General features: G+C 43.4%; 1 protein-coding gene across 1 annotated transcript; it reads right to left on the bottom strand.

Annotated features, from left to right (window-relative positions):
• Positions 1-10,213: 10,213 nt before the first annotated feature.
• On the bottom strand, positions 10,214-18,898 carry LOC119660877 (dynein light chain 4, axonemal). Its single transcript, XM_038069793.1, has 4 exons — positions 18,404-18,898; positions 18,219-18,346; positions 18,082-18,165; positions 10,214-10,664 (listed from the first exon to the last, which is right to left on the bottom strand). Exons 2-4 carry the CDS (start codon positions 18,288-18,290, stop codon positions 10,500-10,502), a joined length of 321 nt encoding a protein of 106 aa, XP_037925721.1. The 5' UTR covers positions 18,291-18,346; positions 18,404-18,898; the 3' UTR covers positions 10,214-10,499.
• Positions 18,899-19,215: the final 317 nt, after the last annotated feature.

The raw sequence follows: 19,215 nt of genomic DNA, 5'->3' as shown, positions 1-19,215 counted from the left end.
TTATTATCTCTAAATAGAAGATTAAAATATGTGGCTACTACAACCCCAAATGTAGACCAAAACGCGTCAATCACACTTACGCGCTACCGTTGTTGGTCCCTGACAATGTGCTTCAGTCCCTCTCCCTGACTTTCTGCGAAACTTGCACATTTTGTCCACTGTTTTGCGTAACGCGGTTCTGGGATGGCCTGTTCACCAGTCATCAAGCGATAATGGCATAGCCCCCAATGAATTAGTCGTCTTTTCTCAATGTGTGTCCTAGCCACTGCCTTCTGATCACCACATCTACGAGTATTTGGCTCGTCTGCCGGGAAAGTTTTTCATTTATTATATCTCAGGCCAAAATATCCCGATAATACGACGCAGATATAAATTGATGAGGGCTTGAAGCTTTCGAGTAGCAATGGCGGTAATTTTCCATTTACTATTCCCATACACAGCCCCTGTTCATCGAATTAGGACTCAATTTTTTTTTAAATGAAATGTAAAATAAACAAGTCCGAAACCGGAAGCTCGACGCTTCAGGTATGAAAGGTTTTGTTGATTTCTTGTGTAAGAATATTTGGATACACGATGGTTCCATTTATGATATATATATAGCTCGACGTGTGTATACGTTGAAATATTCAATTCGATGTGGTGGGGGAGAAGCTACAGCTTCTGAGCACTCAAGCCGTGTTGACCCATTGTACTCGCCACCCCCGTCTAACGGAATATTCCGGATTCGTTAACGTATCGCAGGATTTCCGTTAGAGGATGTGATGCTACCCGTCCCGACTGGAAAACGTCGGCACCAAAGGTCTGATGCCTGATGCGTCCATAGGCGGGGCATTCACATAAGAAATGCTCCGTGTATTCCGCTTCCTCATTACAGGAGGGGCACGTATCATCTTGAGTAATTCCTATTCTGAATATATGCTCAGCTAGTGAATTATGGTCTGTCAGAATGCCCACAATACATCTGCGAGTTCTGCTTTTCGACAGGATAAACTTTGCGGTACGCATGTTCGGTTCTGGCGGGGGAAGTTCGGTGTGTCGAGCAGCATTTAGGCGCTGCCACCTGTCATTGTGGGAAGCTTGTTCCCAGTTTTTGAAAACAGACTTAGCCAATGCTACTGATACTCCAATTGCTGGTTTCGGTCCCGGCATAGGGGAGATTGACCCCTCTTTCACTAAAGCATCCGAGATTTCATTTCCCTCTACGCCACAGTGACCAGGTACCCAGCGTAGTTCCATCGTATTGAATCTAGAGATAGAGTTCAACCGGTTTCTGCATTCCTGAACGATTTTCGAGGTGATCAAAGAACTACTCAACGCCCCCCCTCGGCTTGGCTATCATTGCAGATTGCGATGCGCCTGCCCTTCAACCGCTCGTCAATCACCCAGTTTGCCGCCCTTAGGATCGCATAAACTTCGGCTTGAAAAACCGTTGCATATTGTCCCAAGGATTTTATTCGAGAGGTACACTCCGGCTCCAGAACCCTCTTCTGTTTTTGAGCCATTGGTGTAGAAGACTTCCGAATATCCCGCCACGCATTCCTCTGGGACTTCCCAGTTCTCTCTACGCTTCAGGGTAACTTCATATCTTCTACCAAACAGATGTATGGGGACACGAGAATCGGAAGGCATTGTAAGAACTGAATTCAGTCCTCCCAGTAACTCTTCCAAAGCTCTGTGCCCCCACATCCGTTGTTTCCCCGTAGATCTAATCAAATTAGTCTATGAGCTGCTCTCGTTGCAGTGCTTTCAATAAATGTATCCAGGGTCTGCAAATTGAGTAGTGCATTCAGAGCTGCGCCGGATGTCGGGCTCGTGGCACCAGTGATACCCAGACATACAGTTCTTTGCAGTGCGGCTAGTTTACGGTGAAAACCTTTCTATCTCACCTTAATCCACCACACTACGGATGCATATACGAACATCGGCCTAATGATGGCAACGTATATCCACATTACCACATGAGGCCTGCGTCCTCATGCCGAGGCAAAGGCCTGTCTGCACAGCGCATAAGCTGTGAGAGCTCGTTTCATCTTTGCATCTACATGTTTGTTCAAAAGAAGTTTTTTATCTAGAGTGACCCAGATATTTCACTTCTTTGAAGAGTTGAAGGATAGTACCCTCATCTCAGGGAGGCAAAGTCCATCCAGTTTTCTTCTTTTTGTGAATAATACCATTGTGGTTTTATTTGGATTAACTGAAAGAATATGTCTGAGGCACCAACTGTCTATCAAATCAACGGCAGGAACGTCATCAGCATAAGCTTGAGCGTGTATTGGCAAATTTTGCAGTTCGCATAGTAGTGAGTCGATCAGCATACTCCACAGAAGTGGCGGAAGCACACTTCCTTGGGGGCAGCCTTTCTTTGCTTCTGCTGTCAGATACCGATCGACACCCACCTCAGCGCACGGCAATCTCTGCGTTAGCGTAGCATGGATCCACTTAATTAAAGCATAATCAACACCATGCTCTCTGACGGCATCACAAAATTTTTGAAAAGGCGCACAGTCAAAAGCCCCTTCAATGTCCACGAACACCCCCATCGCGTACTCACCATTTAAAGTTGCATCTTCTATCTTTGTGACCAAAGAATGAAGAGCAGACTCACAGGACTTTCCACGTTGGTAAGCATGTTCATTAAGTGGATGCGACCTAAGTGCATTTCCACGAATGGGACGCTCCACCAGTCTCTCCAAACCTTTCAGCAAGAATGAAGTCAAGCTGATCTGTCTGAAGTTCTTTGGATTACAATAGTCATCTTCCCAGGTTTCGGTATGAAGACTACCTTAACCTTTTGCCAAGAGGAAGGCGCGTAGCCCAGAGCAAGACATCCTCGAAAAATATTTCTTAGAGGTTGCTCTAAGTGCTCCATACCCCCTTTACCATTGCCCTTTTGAGGACTCTGCACAGCCTTGAAGGCTCTCTTTCGCCTTCCGGCTCCTCACAGTACACTCTAAAGGAGTCTCGTTTCGAACACCTTACGAACCTCTTATATTCACGCTGTGAATTCCTGAAATTTAACCAGGTTTCGTTCTTATTACTTTTGCAAGCACGGCTCAAAAGTCGCCTGGTTGATTTCCTGAGTTTTTGCAGTTCCCGGTTCCACGAAGGAACTGTTTTATCGCTTTGGCCTCTGGAATTATGTCAAGCCTCTTAATAGCACTCTAAAAGTGTGCAGTTCAGAGTTTTCAATTCATCTTCTAGCGCCAAAGGAGTCCTTATTCGCCTAGGGAACTGTACTTTATTGCCAAGAAGTTCATTGAACTTTGTCCAATCCGTTTTCCTAAGGTTCCGTCTTTGTTCTGCAGACTGTTCGCCCGCAATAGTCAGATTGAATTCTAGGTATCGGTGATCTGACAGTGTGACCTCGTCTAGCACTCGCCCGTGTGTAATCGACTCTAACACTTTTGAGGTACAGATTATTAGGTCAACTACTTCGCTTCTTCTCGGTGATGAAATCAAATCGCTTCTCCCCTCCTTCTCTCTCAAATGCAATCCAATTTGCTACTGCCCCAACAAATATGTTGACCGTTCGCATCGCAACCTATTAAGAGTTCGAGACCACTTGATTCTGCATACGCCACCAGATCCACCTAAGCTCTTGCGTCGGTGGAGGATACAAAGAATCATAGGGTAAATAAGCGGAGGCAACTATGATGTTTTTCCTCTCGCCATTTATCTTGTATTGTATGATGACCGTAGCTAAGTCCTGGGAACAATACTGTCTCAGCATGGTTGCCTCTAACCGTCTTGATATCAGGGCGCAAGCTCTCGATCTTATGGATCTTTCATCGTAGAAGATTCTAGCTCCCTTTACTGATTCAATGCCACAGATTCTGTTAAATCGAACCCACGGGTCTTGTACCCGAAAGTTATAGGGGAAATTCTCCAGCTTTGTCATTCTCGCTGCTAACAGGTAGGAGGGACCTTTGGCATGTTGCAGGTTGATTTGACCAATCTTTATGTTTTTCGACATAAACTTTCTATTATCTATTGTGTTATAGAAAACAGAAGCGTATGCGGCGGTCCGCGGGTTAAGGGGTTTTCCCCACACCATACCGCCAGAGACTCGATCTCTCGTTGATTTCTCTGAGAAAAACCGCACTTGGAAATACCGCAGTTCCCATGTCCTCATCCATGAAAAATCTAATCTCATCCCGCAGAGCATTCGTCTATTTTCCACTTAGCACCTTGATTGGTTTGCGGTGTCCGGTTTGCATAGCGAACACTCGAACTAGCATCAAGTCAGTTCCGTTCACGTCTCTGGCTTCCCTTTCTTCCGCCTGTTCCTTGAAAGGTGTAGGAGAAGTTACTAGCAGCACTCTGTAGTCCCTTCACTAGTGCGAGCCCCCATACGGGGCAATTCCACGGTCCAATTCGAATAAGAAGTTGAAACCCTCCACGTTTGTAGATTTGTTTTTGCTGGCATTCATGAACTTTACCCTACAGTGTCCAAAGTTCAAGCCCAGGTTCTGTTCGCCTAGTATGCGTATGACGTCCTCTTCCTTCCTTCGAGGGTCCGGTAGCCTACATCCGACTTGTTCTGTACTGCGTAGCTCAGTGTTCACAATAGTGAACTTGGGCCGACCGCCGAAACTCAAAGCCGGGATTGCCTGCTGAAGCCACTTTAAGGTAGCCTCGTCAGTGCACTCCAAATGGAGAAGCCCATCGCGAAAACCTTGATTGTTAAATCGTGGCTTCATTCCAGGCTCCAGCATTTTTTTCCACAGGCATTCCTGGAGGATGGTAAATTGTCGCTCTGACATTTTGCCAACCTTGGAGGAAATTCCCACGGCAACAGTCAGAACAGAAGTTGCAGTTGATCACCTTCCGGCATACCGGTCCTAATCCCCGCGAGACGCGTGGATGTAAGCCCTGGTGCGGAGCACAATAAAGCGTTGGCAGCAGCAGATGTGTTGGTCTTACGCTTCTTGCGCGGATTACCCCTGACAGAAAAGTCTGGTGCGTCCAGTGTAGATCTTACCGGGGTTTTCAGTTTATCCCCACCTTCCGCCGGAGATTCAATTTGCTTGCGTCTGATTTCTGTGGACGTTACCGCACCTAGTGATACAACCACGTTCATGTCCTCATTTCCAAGGTGCTTCATCTTCCTTCGCAGTGCTGTCTTCTGCCGCCGGCTTGGGGCCTTTCCAGGTTCATGGTATCCGGGCCGCTTGGATCCATTTCCACATACTGGCGCTAAACCAGTAGCGTCCACGTCACCAGCTTCCCTTTCTTCCGCTCTTCCCGGTAAGGGTGTAGGAGAAGGTTCTGACAGGCAGGATTCAGCCTGTAGTCCCCCTCCTTAGTGGCCGAAGTTCCCTTCTGCCGAGCCTTCCGTTTGCGGCTAAATTTGGGCTGTAGTACCGCCGACGGGCCGGTCGTAGTCGGATTTCCAGTTTCTCCCAAGTTGAGAGTTACCTTACTTTCCTTTCTGGCTAACTTTGCCGTAGGCACTAAATGCAAGCTTTCCACTGAGTCGGAAAGCATGCCTTCTACAGATTTATCTATAGGGGGATATGAATGTTCCTCTAAAATCCGCGCCGATGTGGTACTGACGTTTTATTTTTTAGGTAGTGGTAATTTGACGCAAAAGGGACAATTTTGAGCTATCATAACTCTGTTAACAATAGAAGGAATCCCACCAAACTTTCTATTTTGATCATCATCACCGCGCAACAACTGGTATTCGGTCTAGGCCTGCCTAATTTATTTTTTTTTATTGGCTTAAAATACGCTAAAATATCCCTAGATTCACAATCAATAGCGATCTTGTATAAAAACATTTAAAATTAACTTCTCTGTAGTAACTCGTAAGAAAAAAAAATCCCATTTAAGCCACAAAACACTCACTTTTCAATATGCCAAAGAAACTGGGAGCAGCACTTTAGCACCCGGAAAAGAGCTGTAAGGGCAGAGTACGATTGTGGGAGGGCAATTGTAGGATACTGACATAGCAGAGTGAATTTTAAAAACAAAGCATGAACCATATTATTAAGATTTCAAAAAGTTGTAGCGTTTTTAAACTTTAAACGCGTTTTTCTTGAAATCACGCTTCCTAAATCGGTGACCAATAGAACTCGAAATTGTAACTTTTTCATTCGATTATCTATTTTAAATCAATTTTTTTCATTGAAAATGCGAATTTCTTTTCAAAGCCCCCCTATTTTGCCAAAAAAAAAACCAAAATTATAATCGTGTGTACTTCACTAGCTATACTTATGTAGTTCATGAAAAAAAAAAGATTGTGCCTAAATGGCGATCCAAGTTCTACGCTCGCCACGGAGGACTTCCTGAAGATCGTTGTTAATTCCCAACGATCTCAAAGTTGTAGTCTTCTATTTTTGTTCTTCTCGTTTGACTAGGGCGATTTAATGTTGTTGGTGGTTTGATTTTTGGTGTTAGACCTTGCCACCACATATTTCATCTTGCCTTCATTGATGCCGAATGGTCTCGTGAGTGATTATGCTGCTTTTATCTGGCCTCGCATATTGGTCAGGGTCAGCCTAGTCAATCTTATTAATTTTGTCGGGATACGGAATTCTCTCGTGGCCGTGTACGTTTTTACCCCGGCTATGCTATCATAGCGAGTCTTAAAGTCGATGAAAAGAATGATTCCATATTCCAATAGTTTTTCCATCGCTTGCTGCACAAAGAAAATCTGATCTGTTCCTGATTTGCCTGGAGTGAAGCCTCTTTGGTATCGACCAATGATGTTCTGGACATATGGGGCTATCCGACCTAGCAAGATAGTGGAGAATGTCTTATAGATGGTACTCAGCAACCTGATAATTGCTGCACTGATATCTCCCTTTTTATGTATGAGACAGATAATGCCTTTTTGCCAGTCGTCAGGTATTGATATACTGTTCCACACCTTGAGCACAAGTTGATGAACCACTTTGTAATTGATCGCCTCCATATTTAAACAATTCTGCTGTAATTCCATCGGCTCCTGGCGACTTATGATTTTTTGGTCGATGAATTGCACGGAGTGTTTCTTCTACACTTGATGGTGGCAGTATTTGTCCGTCGTCTTCAGTTCAGTTCACCTCCAACTCGCCAATGTTCTGGTTGTTCAGTAGCTCATCAAAGTACTCAACCTATAGCCCCAATATGCCCGTTCTGCCAGAAATCAGATTTCCCTCTTTGCCTCGGCAGGCTGAGCATCGAGGTCTATAAGGCTTCATCCTATTGACTTGTTGGTAAAACTTCCGCACCTGGTGCGGTTGCTCCCTGTACTTTTCGAGTTCACAGACCTTTCGGTTCTCCCAGGCTTCCTTTTTCCGTCTGAGAAGTCGCTTCTCCGCTCGTCGGAGTTCGTGATAAGTCTCTCCGCGTGCCCGCGGTCTGTGAGAATGCAACATTACTCGGTATGCGGCATTCTTCCGTTCCGTTGCTAGCTTACATTTATCGTCCAACCAGCCGTTCCGGCTCCTTTTGCGGCTAGGGCTAACTATGTTTGTGGCCGTATCCATGATAACGTTCTTCAGGTGATTGTGAAAATCATTTGTTGATGCTTCATCTCCAAGATCTCTGTTGACTGCGGTTATTGCGGCATCCATTTCCCTCTTATAGGTGTTCACTCTCATCTGATTGTCAGAGGGTATTCTAGGTGATGTTGTTATTCGAGCTCGGAGCACCATGCCAACGAGATAGTGATCCGAGTCTATATTGGCCCCCCTATAAGTTCTGACATTCATCAAGGCTGAGAGGTGGCGGGGTTCGATCAACACATGGTCAATTTGATTGAAAGTAGTCCCATCTGGAGAGGCCCACATTTGTTTGTGGATCGCTTTCCGCGCAAACCAAGTACCTCAAACAATCATTTCATGTGACACTGCTAATTGAATAGTCCGCAGATCGTTATCATTTGTATTTTGATGTAAGCTATGGGAGCCAACGTATCAACTAAATACGCGCTCCGTCCCTACTTGGCTGTTAAAATCCCCAAGTATGATTTTGATATCATATCTGGGATAGACTTCGAGGGTTCGCTCTACTGCCTCGTAGAAGGTATCGTTCTCCGACTCTGCAGTCTCCTCTGTAGGCGCGTGAACGTTTATGAGGCTTATATTTCTAAATTTGCCCCGCTTATGTTTTCAAAGCCGATAGCAACATGTTTAATTTTTTGGCTGACTAAGAAACCTACTCCGAGCACATGGTTTACTGGATGGCCACTATAATATATGGTGTAGCGGCTCTTCTCCCGAAAACCGGTCCCTGATCAACACATCTCCTGTAACGCTGTTATATCAGCCCTATATTGGGACAGGGTATCGGCTAGCTGCTTGGCAGCTCCATCTCTGTACAGGGAGCGCTCGTTCCATGAGAAAATGTGCAAATCGTTATTAATGTTTCGTTGTCGGGTGCGTCGTTGTAAAATCCATCCAGTCCGAGGCTCCTGTTGTGGCTTCGTAACAAGTTATTTACCGTGTAGGCTTGAAGAAAATACAGGGCGATTGAATTTTTAACTTATACTTATACGGGGAACTGTCATACACATCTTTTCTCTTATAAGGAAACACAATAACTTTCATATCTGAAGCGTCTAGCTTCCGGCCTACCCCCCCTTTTGCATGCATGGGGACCCGCATTTAAATTCGACGTAAAAGGATGTAACTGCATGCGTAAGCGTTCACAATTCCCACATTTCCACCAATCGCTATAACCGTCTCCGAGAAAAATGCGTGTGACGGACAGTGAGCCAATTTTAATAAGGTTTTATTTTACACAAAACCTTAAAAATGAAATCAAAGTTAATAATAACTGGTGAAAAAATGCATATATTTAAACTTTAAATATTATTGATTTTCGCACCAGGTAAAAATTTCGCGAAACCAATTAGTTTGCTTAATATTTTTTGTCTTTTTTTGACAGTTTCATGTAGTTTGGCATTCAAGTGTATAATTTGGAAATATACACAGATAAAATATGTTCCTATTCCTCTTGTACTCTTTTCCAGAGTTGATGGATTCCGTAAGAATGCCTAACATAGATGAAGAGCTGGTATCTAATGTCATCCCAACGATTTTCAACTGGATTTGAATCCGGACTCTGTTCTACCCACTTTAAGACTTCAAATCCTTGGTTGCTGATCGATTTCTGTGCGATCTTCCGTTGGAAGCTTAGGGTCATTATCATGTTGAAATATGACTGCGGCGTCAACAAAATGTGCAAATAATACTAATTACGAATTATCCCATCTACTTTAATAAGAAGGTCGACTCCGTTCGACTCCATTCATCTAAGAACGAACACCGCACTACATTGTACTTTACACATGAGATGGGTTTGAACGACTTCGCTACTTTAATAATAATAATAATAATTTTGGTCTTACCGGATTAAATTATCTAAAAACCAATAAAAAAAATTGATTTGCTAAGAAGTAAATATTTTATCTTATCGAATCCAAATAACATAGTCCAAGATTGGTACTTTTTAAAAAAAATCCCTCCGTTTTTTTGAGTTTTCGGAGGTTTTTCTTCTTCACGAAAGCTTTCAGTAAAACGTCTTTCAACTGTCTATCAATAAGGGGAGTGTTCATAAGAGAAGTAGCTTCTTTAGTCCTTTTTAGCCTATCAGAAAGGAATAACCGCCCGCTAGCTGATGCGTCAAATCTCGTCAGATGGAGCAATTTTTTATGAGCTCCCCTTTTTGATGCGAAGGGTTCTCATCGTAAATCCACAATGTTGTATCACTAACCACGTGTTCGAACAATACCTACTTCCCATTACAATAGTGAACGGGAAAGAAAGTAATGTTATAAAACCAGTTTTTGGCTTGGTGCAAAATTAAGTCAATGCGGTAGAAGTGTTTTCTTTCAGGAGGAGAGGGACACCAAGGAAGGGACGCTTAATTTCAAACCGAACAGAACACTCCGACATTATAGAAGATGATAATAAATAAAAAAAAAGTTCTTTACAAATTCATTTTTGCACCATGGTGGTGATTGACACAGGAGAAACACCGATGGAGGATGCGATCCGTCATGGATCTTCCTTTCTGGAGTTTTCCAACTCCACATGCGCGGTGAATTTTTGTATTATGACACGCGGGGGAACGAAGTGCTTAAAGTACTGCCACCCCCCAAGCATGTGACGACGGAACACTTCGATGGAGCTTCAATATTTGCCAGCGAACTTTCGCGATCAATTTCGCCATCTTTTGGATGTTTTTCGAGATATAGTACTGTTTCCTTCAAAATAATAAGTTACTGAATCAGCAAATTTGTTTTAAAAGTGCTTTATTAAAATTACAAATTTACGTGCAGCGATATAAAAATATTCATCCAATTTTCATTAACAAGTGCAATTCTTTTAAAAATTTCCTGAGAAATCTGTGGGTGTTTCGCCATTTATTAGAATTTTCAGTTTCACGGACGGCTCAGTTTGAGTGTAACATGGCTAAAATGCTTCGATGGTGTCTTTTATATATAATGATTCGAAAATAAAAACTACTTTAAAAGTAACGTGTATCATTCACGTGTGTATCACGTATTACGAGCACTTCCACACGACTATCGCTAAATTGCCTCCGAAAAATAGATATAAGATGTTTTTCGTTTCGTACGACACTTCAAAGCCGAATCCTTCGCCCACCACTACATGCCAGTAGGTGCCGAACTTCTTATCCATAGTTTCTTTGATTGTGCGTGCAGCAAGCTGAAATAAATAATAAGATTATTTTATTGTTTATGTATTGCATTGTGTGTTTATAGACGATTAAATAATTGACCAAAACATCTAAAAAATTGGTTAAGATTTTTGCAACTAGTATACACGCATTGCTATATATTCGCATGATCAGAATCAACTAGTGTGTATATCGTTTCTGAAAACTAGTTCAGCCAATCTTACCCGTATCTTCGAGAGTCAATACTTCTTGTTAACTAGCGTGCGCAAATGTATTCAGAGAGATTTATGTTTGTCCACTCGTAGACGAAAACTCACAGAGCGCGCAGATGCTTCATTGAAAAACACCCTGCCCTGCCTACTTTCTTCTTTATTTGCCGGAAGTCATGCCAATCCTGACGCTCTGCTGAACCTACCACCCTGATTTTTTCCAGATTAAAAGGGACAGTGTTCTGTCAGAAGCCTTATTAGCTTTTGTTGAAATCAAAACCTTGTTCAAATCAGTTTATTTTCTGTCTGTTTCATCTATTTCTTCAGAAACGGTTACTCCTATTGATACATTTGGTAGAAAGATGGGAACTGTAATTCCCCTTGCCTGCAGTGAGTAACATTATGGGTTATCAAAGGTCTCGATTAGTACTTTTCGAGGCAGATATTAGTTTTGACATTGCTTGCGAAGGTCCGACAAGCGCAATTATTTCAAGGAACCGTTCTCAGAAACTACCCAACCTAAAATTCTGATAGAAATCGTAGTAGTCCGTGCACGTTACGATATCTTTTCAAATAAAGTGAATAGTATAATTTTATCATATTAATAATATATATTAGGCCTAGACCGGATACCGGTTGTTGCGCCGCTGATGATGAATAATATATATTAACCGCCGAAGCCGGTCCCAAGTCCGGTTGTGAAAGGAGGAGGGAGGGATAGCTTCAGTCTGAATGGCTATACGCCACCGCAGCGTCTCAGGGAGTAGGAACTTTGCAGTCTTGCAGATTACTCACTGAGGAAGCTATCCCAACACCTGGCAGCTAGGTATAAAATGCAAATCCATCCAATGAGAAGAAGGAGAAATTTGAGGTCCGGTACGAATAACCGACGGGAGTCGTCTGGCTTGGTGACTGGGTCGGACTCCCGAAATGGACAGCATGGCGTCGAAACCGCTAGTCGTGGGGCGGTTCGACGTCTAGGTGCCACGACAACCAGGAGCACAGCTGCGCCACAACAACCAGGAGCACAGCTCCGCCTGCTGCGACTGTTTCGGCATAATCTGTGGCGACCACTTCTCAGCAGGAAATGGAATGACGAAATGAACCTTTTCATCATCCGCTCCTACTACGAAATAACGACGGGGGGTATATTACCGCCCCTTGTTGCACCAGAGATTCGTCGAGCGTTTCCCGCAATTCGCGCACGTCACTGTACACCAGTACACCAGTACCGCTTTATTACTCGCAGCGACACAATCCCGGCCACCATCAGGGAGCGTGTTCGACTTGAGGTCATCGGGGACCGAGAGTCGCTGGGGGCAGAGGTGGCGGCATCAACAACACCACGCCGCACTGCAGGCAACAGTTTCAGTACTCGCCGAAACACTTTTCTCCACCGTGCAGCTGAGGTTCGGGACGAATTTCAAAAAGTGTGTATAGAATTCTCGGATATGGATCCTTTGCATAGACCAGGTATTCCCAGGCTCTATGCATCTCCAGCAACTCCGGGAATTCTATCTCAAATCAATGATGAGATTGCATCTCGGCTGTGTGCTGATATGTCGCTGCTGCAACTACAATCACTTGTGTATTGTGGTGCATTTGCGACTATCAGATCGCGCGGTCAGAAGACTCGCTCCACCATGGAAAATTCGTCTGGAACGTCGGCGGGACTCACTCCGGCAGGACATTGCTAGACTGATTCAGATCAGCACTGGCAATGCCAGCAGACGGGTGAGAAATAAAGTGAAGAGGGTTTACCGGAACTATGCTATCGCCAGTAAGACACCCGTAGTTGAAATTTTGGACACACTAAAGCAAAAACTTTCTGTCATATGCAGTCGATTACGAGGGTATGGCGAAAGTCATTCCAGACGTGTCCAGAATGCAACATATGCGAGAAACCAGCGGAGCTTTTTCAGATCTCTCAACGAATCCCAGCAGAGGGTCCAGACAATGCAGTTCTTGGTGACAGAAGCGAAAGGATATTGGGGGGGACTTTGGGGGTTATCCTCCCAGCATGCTGAGTGAATCACCGCCGAAGGCACCCGCCATGCCAATACGCCTGGCATGAATTTTGTGGATGTTACCGAAGAGAAAGTGCGACGAGCCATAAACATCTCGAAGAACTGGAGGAGCCCAGGCCTGGATCGGGTGCAGAATTTCTGGTATAAGAAATTTACCAGCGTACACAATCGGTTGGCACGCAGTATAAATGAGGTCATGATTCGACCGGAGGAATTTCCACCCTTCCTCACTGCGGGGATTACCTACCTTATCCCTAAGAAGGACACGGTGCAGGACCCCACAGACACAAGCCCGATTACTTGCTTATCAATCCTCTACAAATTCATCACGTCCATTATTAGTGGAAAGATCAATGCGCACCTCGAGACCAACAAAATTCTGTCCGAGGACCAGAAGGGCTGCCGAGTTGGGTCAAGGGGTTGCAAAGAGCAACTCATTATCGGTAATTGTAGGACAAGCAACTAGAGGCCAAAGAAACCTCTTTAGTTGCTATATCGATTATGCCAAGGCTTTTGATAGTGTTCCGCATACCTGGCTAATGGATATCCTACATCTGTATCGCATTGATCCGAAACTAATAAAGTTTTTGGCGACAGTCATGGAAGGGTGGCATACCACCTTATCAGTACGTACATCTGAGGGTGCTAATACCTCAGAGCCCATCCGTATACGAAGGGGCATGTTCCAGGCGGACTCATTGAGTCCCCTTTGGTTTTGTATGGCACTGAACCCCCTTTCATGGCTACTGAATGAAGCTAGAGGGCATGGTTTTGCAATAAAGTATGGCCTACGTGCTAAGTGCGAACTGACACACTTGATGTACTTAGATGACATCAGGCTGTATGCTGGTACTGACGACCATCTTAGAAGTCTGTTGCGAATAATAGACATGTTCAGCCGTGATATTCGGATGGAGTTTGGATTAGACAAATGTCGAATCTAAGCCATCCGCAAAGGTCATCACGAGCCGCATGCCGGACATAGCATTGGTGACCTCCACATCGAAGCTATGACCGAGACAGACTTCTACAAGTACCTAGGAATTCTGCAAGGAATCCATGCTCGAGTTGGCGATCTGAAGGATGCTCTGCTGTCCGAATTCCTGCAATGTGTAAAGCTGGTGCTGAAATCGCGCAAACATGTCCGGCTTACCGATATGCGCCAGTTAACGGATAGTATAGGTCCTGGGAAACGCCCGCTGAACCAACACCTACAGCTCTACTATCAAAACCTGGTGCTGAAATCGCGCAAACATGTCCGGCTTACCGATATGCGCCGCCAGCAGTGCTTGATAGGTCTGCTTACAGCATGTATTGGGACCGGCAAGTTCTGACTGATCGCCAACAAGCGCGACGTACTGTTTGTTGACAAGACGGGCCGCTCCGCGTATATTATTGATGCTGCTATCCCCCATAATAGCAACATTGAACGGAAATACGTGGAGAAGAAGATGAACTATGAGCCATTGGCTTGGGAAAAAAGAAATTTGGCGTCTCGAGCGGTGGTTGTAGTTCCCATAATATTGTCAACTACAGGTATTATACCTAAATCCCTCACGGCTTCCCTTGATGTCCTGGGACTTTCGCATAGCCTGGTTCAAATCATGCAGAAGTATACCATTCTGCATACGTGCTCGACGTTGCGGGGAGTTCTCGACGGATTCTCCCATTAACCCACCACCGGCCACCACCACCAGCGCCCCTTTAGTTTTAAGTAGGTAGGATCGTCCGAGCCTAAATGCTTGGCACTTGGCACTAGTATTAAAATCCGGCATCTGCCGAGATTATGATAACTCGGAATATAATATTATCATCCTAGATCCTTAAAATATTGTGGTAAAATAGACTTTAAAAGGAAGAATCATATTGAAAATGGAAATATTGGTGGAAATCCTACTGTTATTAACAGATTTATGGTAGCACCCTTTCCCGTTTAATTCCTACTTCATCATCATCATCAACGGCGCAACAACCGGTATCCGGTCTAGGCCCGCCTTAATAAGGAACTCCAGATATCTCGGTTTTGCGCCGAGGTCCACCAATTCGATATCCCTAAAAGCTGTCTGGCGTCCTGGCCTACGCCATCGCTCCATCTTAGGCAGAGTCTGCCTTGTCTTCTTTTTCTACCATAGCTATTGCCCTTATAGACTTTCCGGGCTGGATCATCCTCATCCATACGGATTAAGTGACCCGCCCACTGTAACCTATTGGATTTTATCCACAACCGGACGGTCATGTTATCGTTCATACTCAATTCCTACTTCACACAAGATAAACCACGTCGAATTGAATATCGGGTATATTCCACGTATATTCACTACTAGCTATATACAAGTGGAACCACCGTGTATCTAAATATTCCTACATAAAAAATCAACAAAATCTTTCATACCGGAAGCGCCGAACTTCCGATATTCAACTTTTTTATATCCACTTCTTGATGAAAAATAACAATACTGTTTACAAGTTCGTTGAAAAAGATTTCCGCTTGCCAAGAGGAGTCTACATCAGCACGATTAAATCACGTGTCCGCCCGTTTTCCCGGGATCAATTAAGTTTCTAAAGCCTTTCTTGTTTTGCGACTATTGTTTCTTGAATCCTGCGCCAGTTAACGGATAGTATAGGTCCTGGGAAACGCCTGCTGAACCAACACCTACAGCTCTACCATCAAACCCTATCTCCACCTCCACGTGGTGATCGCAGGGGTTTCTTTCTTATTGAAAAACTGCAGACCCACGCCTAAAAATGTGACAAATTATACCAACTGGTCTTCCAGGTTAGGGGTTGGGTAGGACTGATAACCCTACATGGAAAACCCAAGTTACGAAAACACAGAAGGCACCTCAGACGGGATGGATTTTATCATGACGAACCCGGCAACGACAACGGAATAACGATTTGGACATTTCCTCATGGAAATGAGTTTCTCTTTAGCTGTCGTTGTTGTCTAATTTATTCGACTAACACTGAAACCGGACGTTCTTTCGATTAGTGGGCCAAACTAATAAGGGTGGCATTTTGTGACTTTGTGACCCCAGAAATCTAGAAATGTATGTGCTTTTGGCGACTCGAGGTTATAAGGGGTGAAATAACGATATAAAATTTTGAGGAAAATTCCGTTTTTGCTATGTAACCTTATAACGGTAAAGTCCTGTGAGCTCAAATGCAGCAAGTATATGCATCTTGAAAATATTTATCGTTTGACGTAATTCACTCAGCTCAATATAATTTTGGATGAGGACATTTTTCACATTTTTTGCCCTTAACGTTATAGTTGATTAATGCTTAATTTCACATCCTTAAAAGTTTGTCAGTTCATGGTACTAAGGCCCCTCTTTTGGTATGTCCTTGCTTAAGGATTTGGTAACCGTGAAAAGTCATTCAAAGAAAAACATATTTTCAATAAAAGAAGATTTTTTTTAAAAATTCGCAATTACCTGAAAAGCAAATTGCCAGCAAGAAGGAATTTCTTGATGCAATAATAAAGCTCACTTCGTTATGACTTGAACATATGTATCTCTACTCTTTAGAATAAATTGTTCTTATATTTTGCAAAAGGAATCTAAATGGATCCATGCCACTTTTTTAACACTTCGGCGGCATAGAAACGCACATAAACGCAAGTCGAAATTTTCGCTTTGAGCTCGAATGGATGTCTGTCTGTCATACCCGATTTATTCGGAAACGGTTAGATCGATTGTCACGAAATTTAGTAAGCACCTGTGGTTTGTGGATCCTTTTACCTACAGATAGTGGCCCCATTTTGTGTTGATTTTAAGGGGGGCTCCCCATACATGCATTTTTTTTCAGAGGATGTGGCCATGTGGGTTATCAAAAGAAAGCGCTCAATTAGTACTTTTCGAAACCGATCCCATATTTGAGTTCGAGTGAAACGTAGGGGAGTGAGGGCGCAAAGTATGACCTCCAAAAAGATAGAACTCGCAGAACCTATCGAATCGAAAAATCTGAAAAAAAATCACATTCCGGTATCTGCGCAAACAAAGTTAATAATAGTATATTAGCATATTTTAGAAATTTAGCTGATAACCCTCGTTAAGTTGATGCTAGAAGTATAATTTGGCAGTGTTATAAAGGAGCTTTAGATGGATTTTCACCAAAAATTACTGATTTTGCATTATTTGATCTTGAAAGTAGGAGGGGGAGGCGTACATCGGCGTTATGTAATTTTTGTTCTCATGCCACCCTCTACCCCACTCCAAATTCCCCACTCCCACTCCGATCCCAAAAGTGCAAATTTTTTCATCTGTAGAAAATCGATTGTAAAGTCTAAATAGACCTACTAACTGCATTTGTCGTAATTACTTTCACTTCCTTCTAGTGGGTTCTGGTTCCCAGGAAGCCCTGGAATGAGTTGAGTGCATTTAAGTGAACTGTGTACGATGGCACGTAGACGTGGTGGACATGCTATGAGGGGCGGCGAACCAAAGCGTGTGTCGAAAGGACAGCTTGGTAGAGCTATACCTAAGGGCTGGCGAATCTGCACGGTCAGCTGCTTCCAATGTTTCTTTAAGTCAACCTTAGCCACTTTCGCCATCCCCAATTTCGATGAATTCATCCACACACCTATTCTACAGGTGGTAATCGCTCCTTTATGTGTAATCACAAATAGGACATGAGTGCGAATTATGTCCAAGTGAAAACCGCTTTACAGCTATTATATCAAAACCACGTCTTGTTTTTCAAAGGGTCTTTGGTCTCACATACAATTCAGGTTAAACGTAGCGAACCTTCTTCTTATGACTGTGGTAAGCACAGAAAGAAAACCCTTTTAACATAAGATACGACCGTCAATCCCTCTCATTTGTTATTGCCTATAAAGAGTGAAGTCTAGGATGGGCTTGTGGTAGCTTAAAGAGACTATGTTGATGTCATATGCTTCTAAAGAATAATCAGGAAATATATTATATGTATAAGTGTCTATATAATAATCCTTTGGAAGTGAATTGATAACATATATAGCTTGATTTGTGGGTAAAGCAAAGCAACGATTGCGTTGCCTGCTGACGAACTAGCTATATCTGTCTATGACAGACACCCCCATTAACAACGCAAATCTAACTATAGAACCGCTTTACATTGAACTCTGCCTAATAACATAAAAATATGCCAATGTATTCAGGACAATCGTATGCCGGGTAATGCCGGTCTAATGTAAAGGGTAATTCAGGAATGCTTTGTTTTCCACTTACCTCATAATTCTGTGCATATTTCTCACAGGCTGTGATACTCAATTCAATCGCTTCCGTTCGCATTTCCTCGACCATATCAGAATGCTATCAAAAGGGATATCGGTTACTTCTGCATTTGTGCATATTCACTGCAATACCTTAACTAGTGGATACACGTGCACAACTTTCTTATCACCCTCTCCTTCGGGTTTGCCCCCTTCCTCGGCCATTCTAGCATTTAACACTTGATTTCACTTTAATACCGAATAATATTCACCACAAAAAACTGCACAAAATATTCAAATGAAAGTATGGGATTGCGACCACGTAGAAACGAACTAACTTGCAATTCAGATTGTACCCGTACTACAGATGATGAAGATGATGAGCTATTACGAGTACGAGGACTATAAACAACACGGCCACTGCGCATGAATAGAAAATCAAATGAACGAGAAAGCAAGGAGTACCCGTAAAGGGATACGATTTTTCACCCTCGCTATTCAACACTTGAGGACAACAATGATGAGTTTCCTCCTCCTTCACGTCCAACCCTGGCAATTTCGAGCCGGGAACTAAGCACTGTTTGGGGTTGGAGCTGTCGGTTATTTACTACTCACCCTCCGGGGTTTGTAATTCTCCAATAAATTTCCTTCGCTACGTTGTGGGCTCTATTTTGATGAATTTGTTTCGAAAGGAAAATTTAAATAAAAGATTGTAGGAATTTATGATGTTCTTGACATAGTAAAAAACCGTCAATCGAACATTTTGATAGATATCCTGTTTCACCTGAAAATCAGTGAGTCACGTCAAGTAGATATTAAACTATTTTCAAATCGAACTATCTACACGCCAGCACATAACAGCTGCTTCCTAAGATTGATTGCTTCTATCGTACGGGATAACTGCTGGCAAAACGGTGCATGAAATCTTTATAAATTGCGAAAAATGCTTTACATCGATTCAGTTATGAATGGTACAAAATTGGAATCGTAAGGAAGCAGCTACAAGGCAAGGAGTTGTATTTTCAAACTAGTTGTCTCATCTTTCCTAATAAGTGCACCCAGCATTTTCTCCTCAGCTGTTCCTCTTTCTCCATGAGTCTTTGCTAGTTCATTTGCTGCTTTGTTGCTCTCTATCCTAAAATGACCCGGA

Source organism: Hermetia illucens, chromosome 1 (assembly GCF_905115235.1).
Source record: "Hermetia illucens chromosome 1, iHerIll2.2.curated.20191125, whole genome shotgun sequence".
NCBI classification, from domain to species: domain Eukaryota; kingdom Metazoa; phylum Arthropoda; class Insecta; order Diptera; family Stratiomyidae; genus Hermetia; species Hermetia illucens.
The sequence above is the reverse complement of the archived record's forward strand: the minus strand, read 5'-3'. Positions and strand labels throughout refer to the sequence as shown.

Coding starts and splice junctions, on each gene's coding strand:
- LOC119660877 (XM_038069793.1), bottom strand. CDS start 18,290: ATGGCCGAGGAAGGGGGCAAACCCGAAGGAGAGGGTGATAAGAAAGTT. Junction 18,166..18,218: donor ACGTGTATCCACTAGTTAAG/GTATTGCAGTGA, acceptor CCCTTTTGATAG/CATTCTGATATGGTCGAGGA. Junction 10,665..18,081: donor AATATGCACAGAATTATGAG/GTAAGTGGAAAA, acceptor TATTTATTTCAG/CTTGCTGCACGCACAATCAA.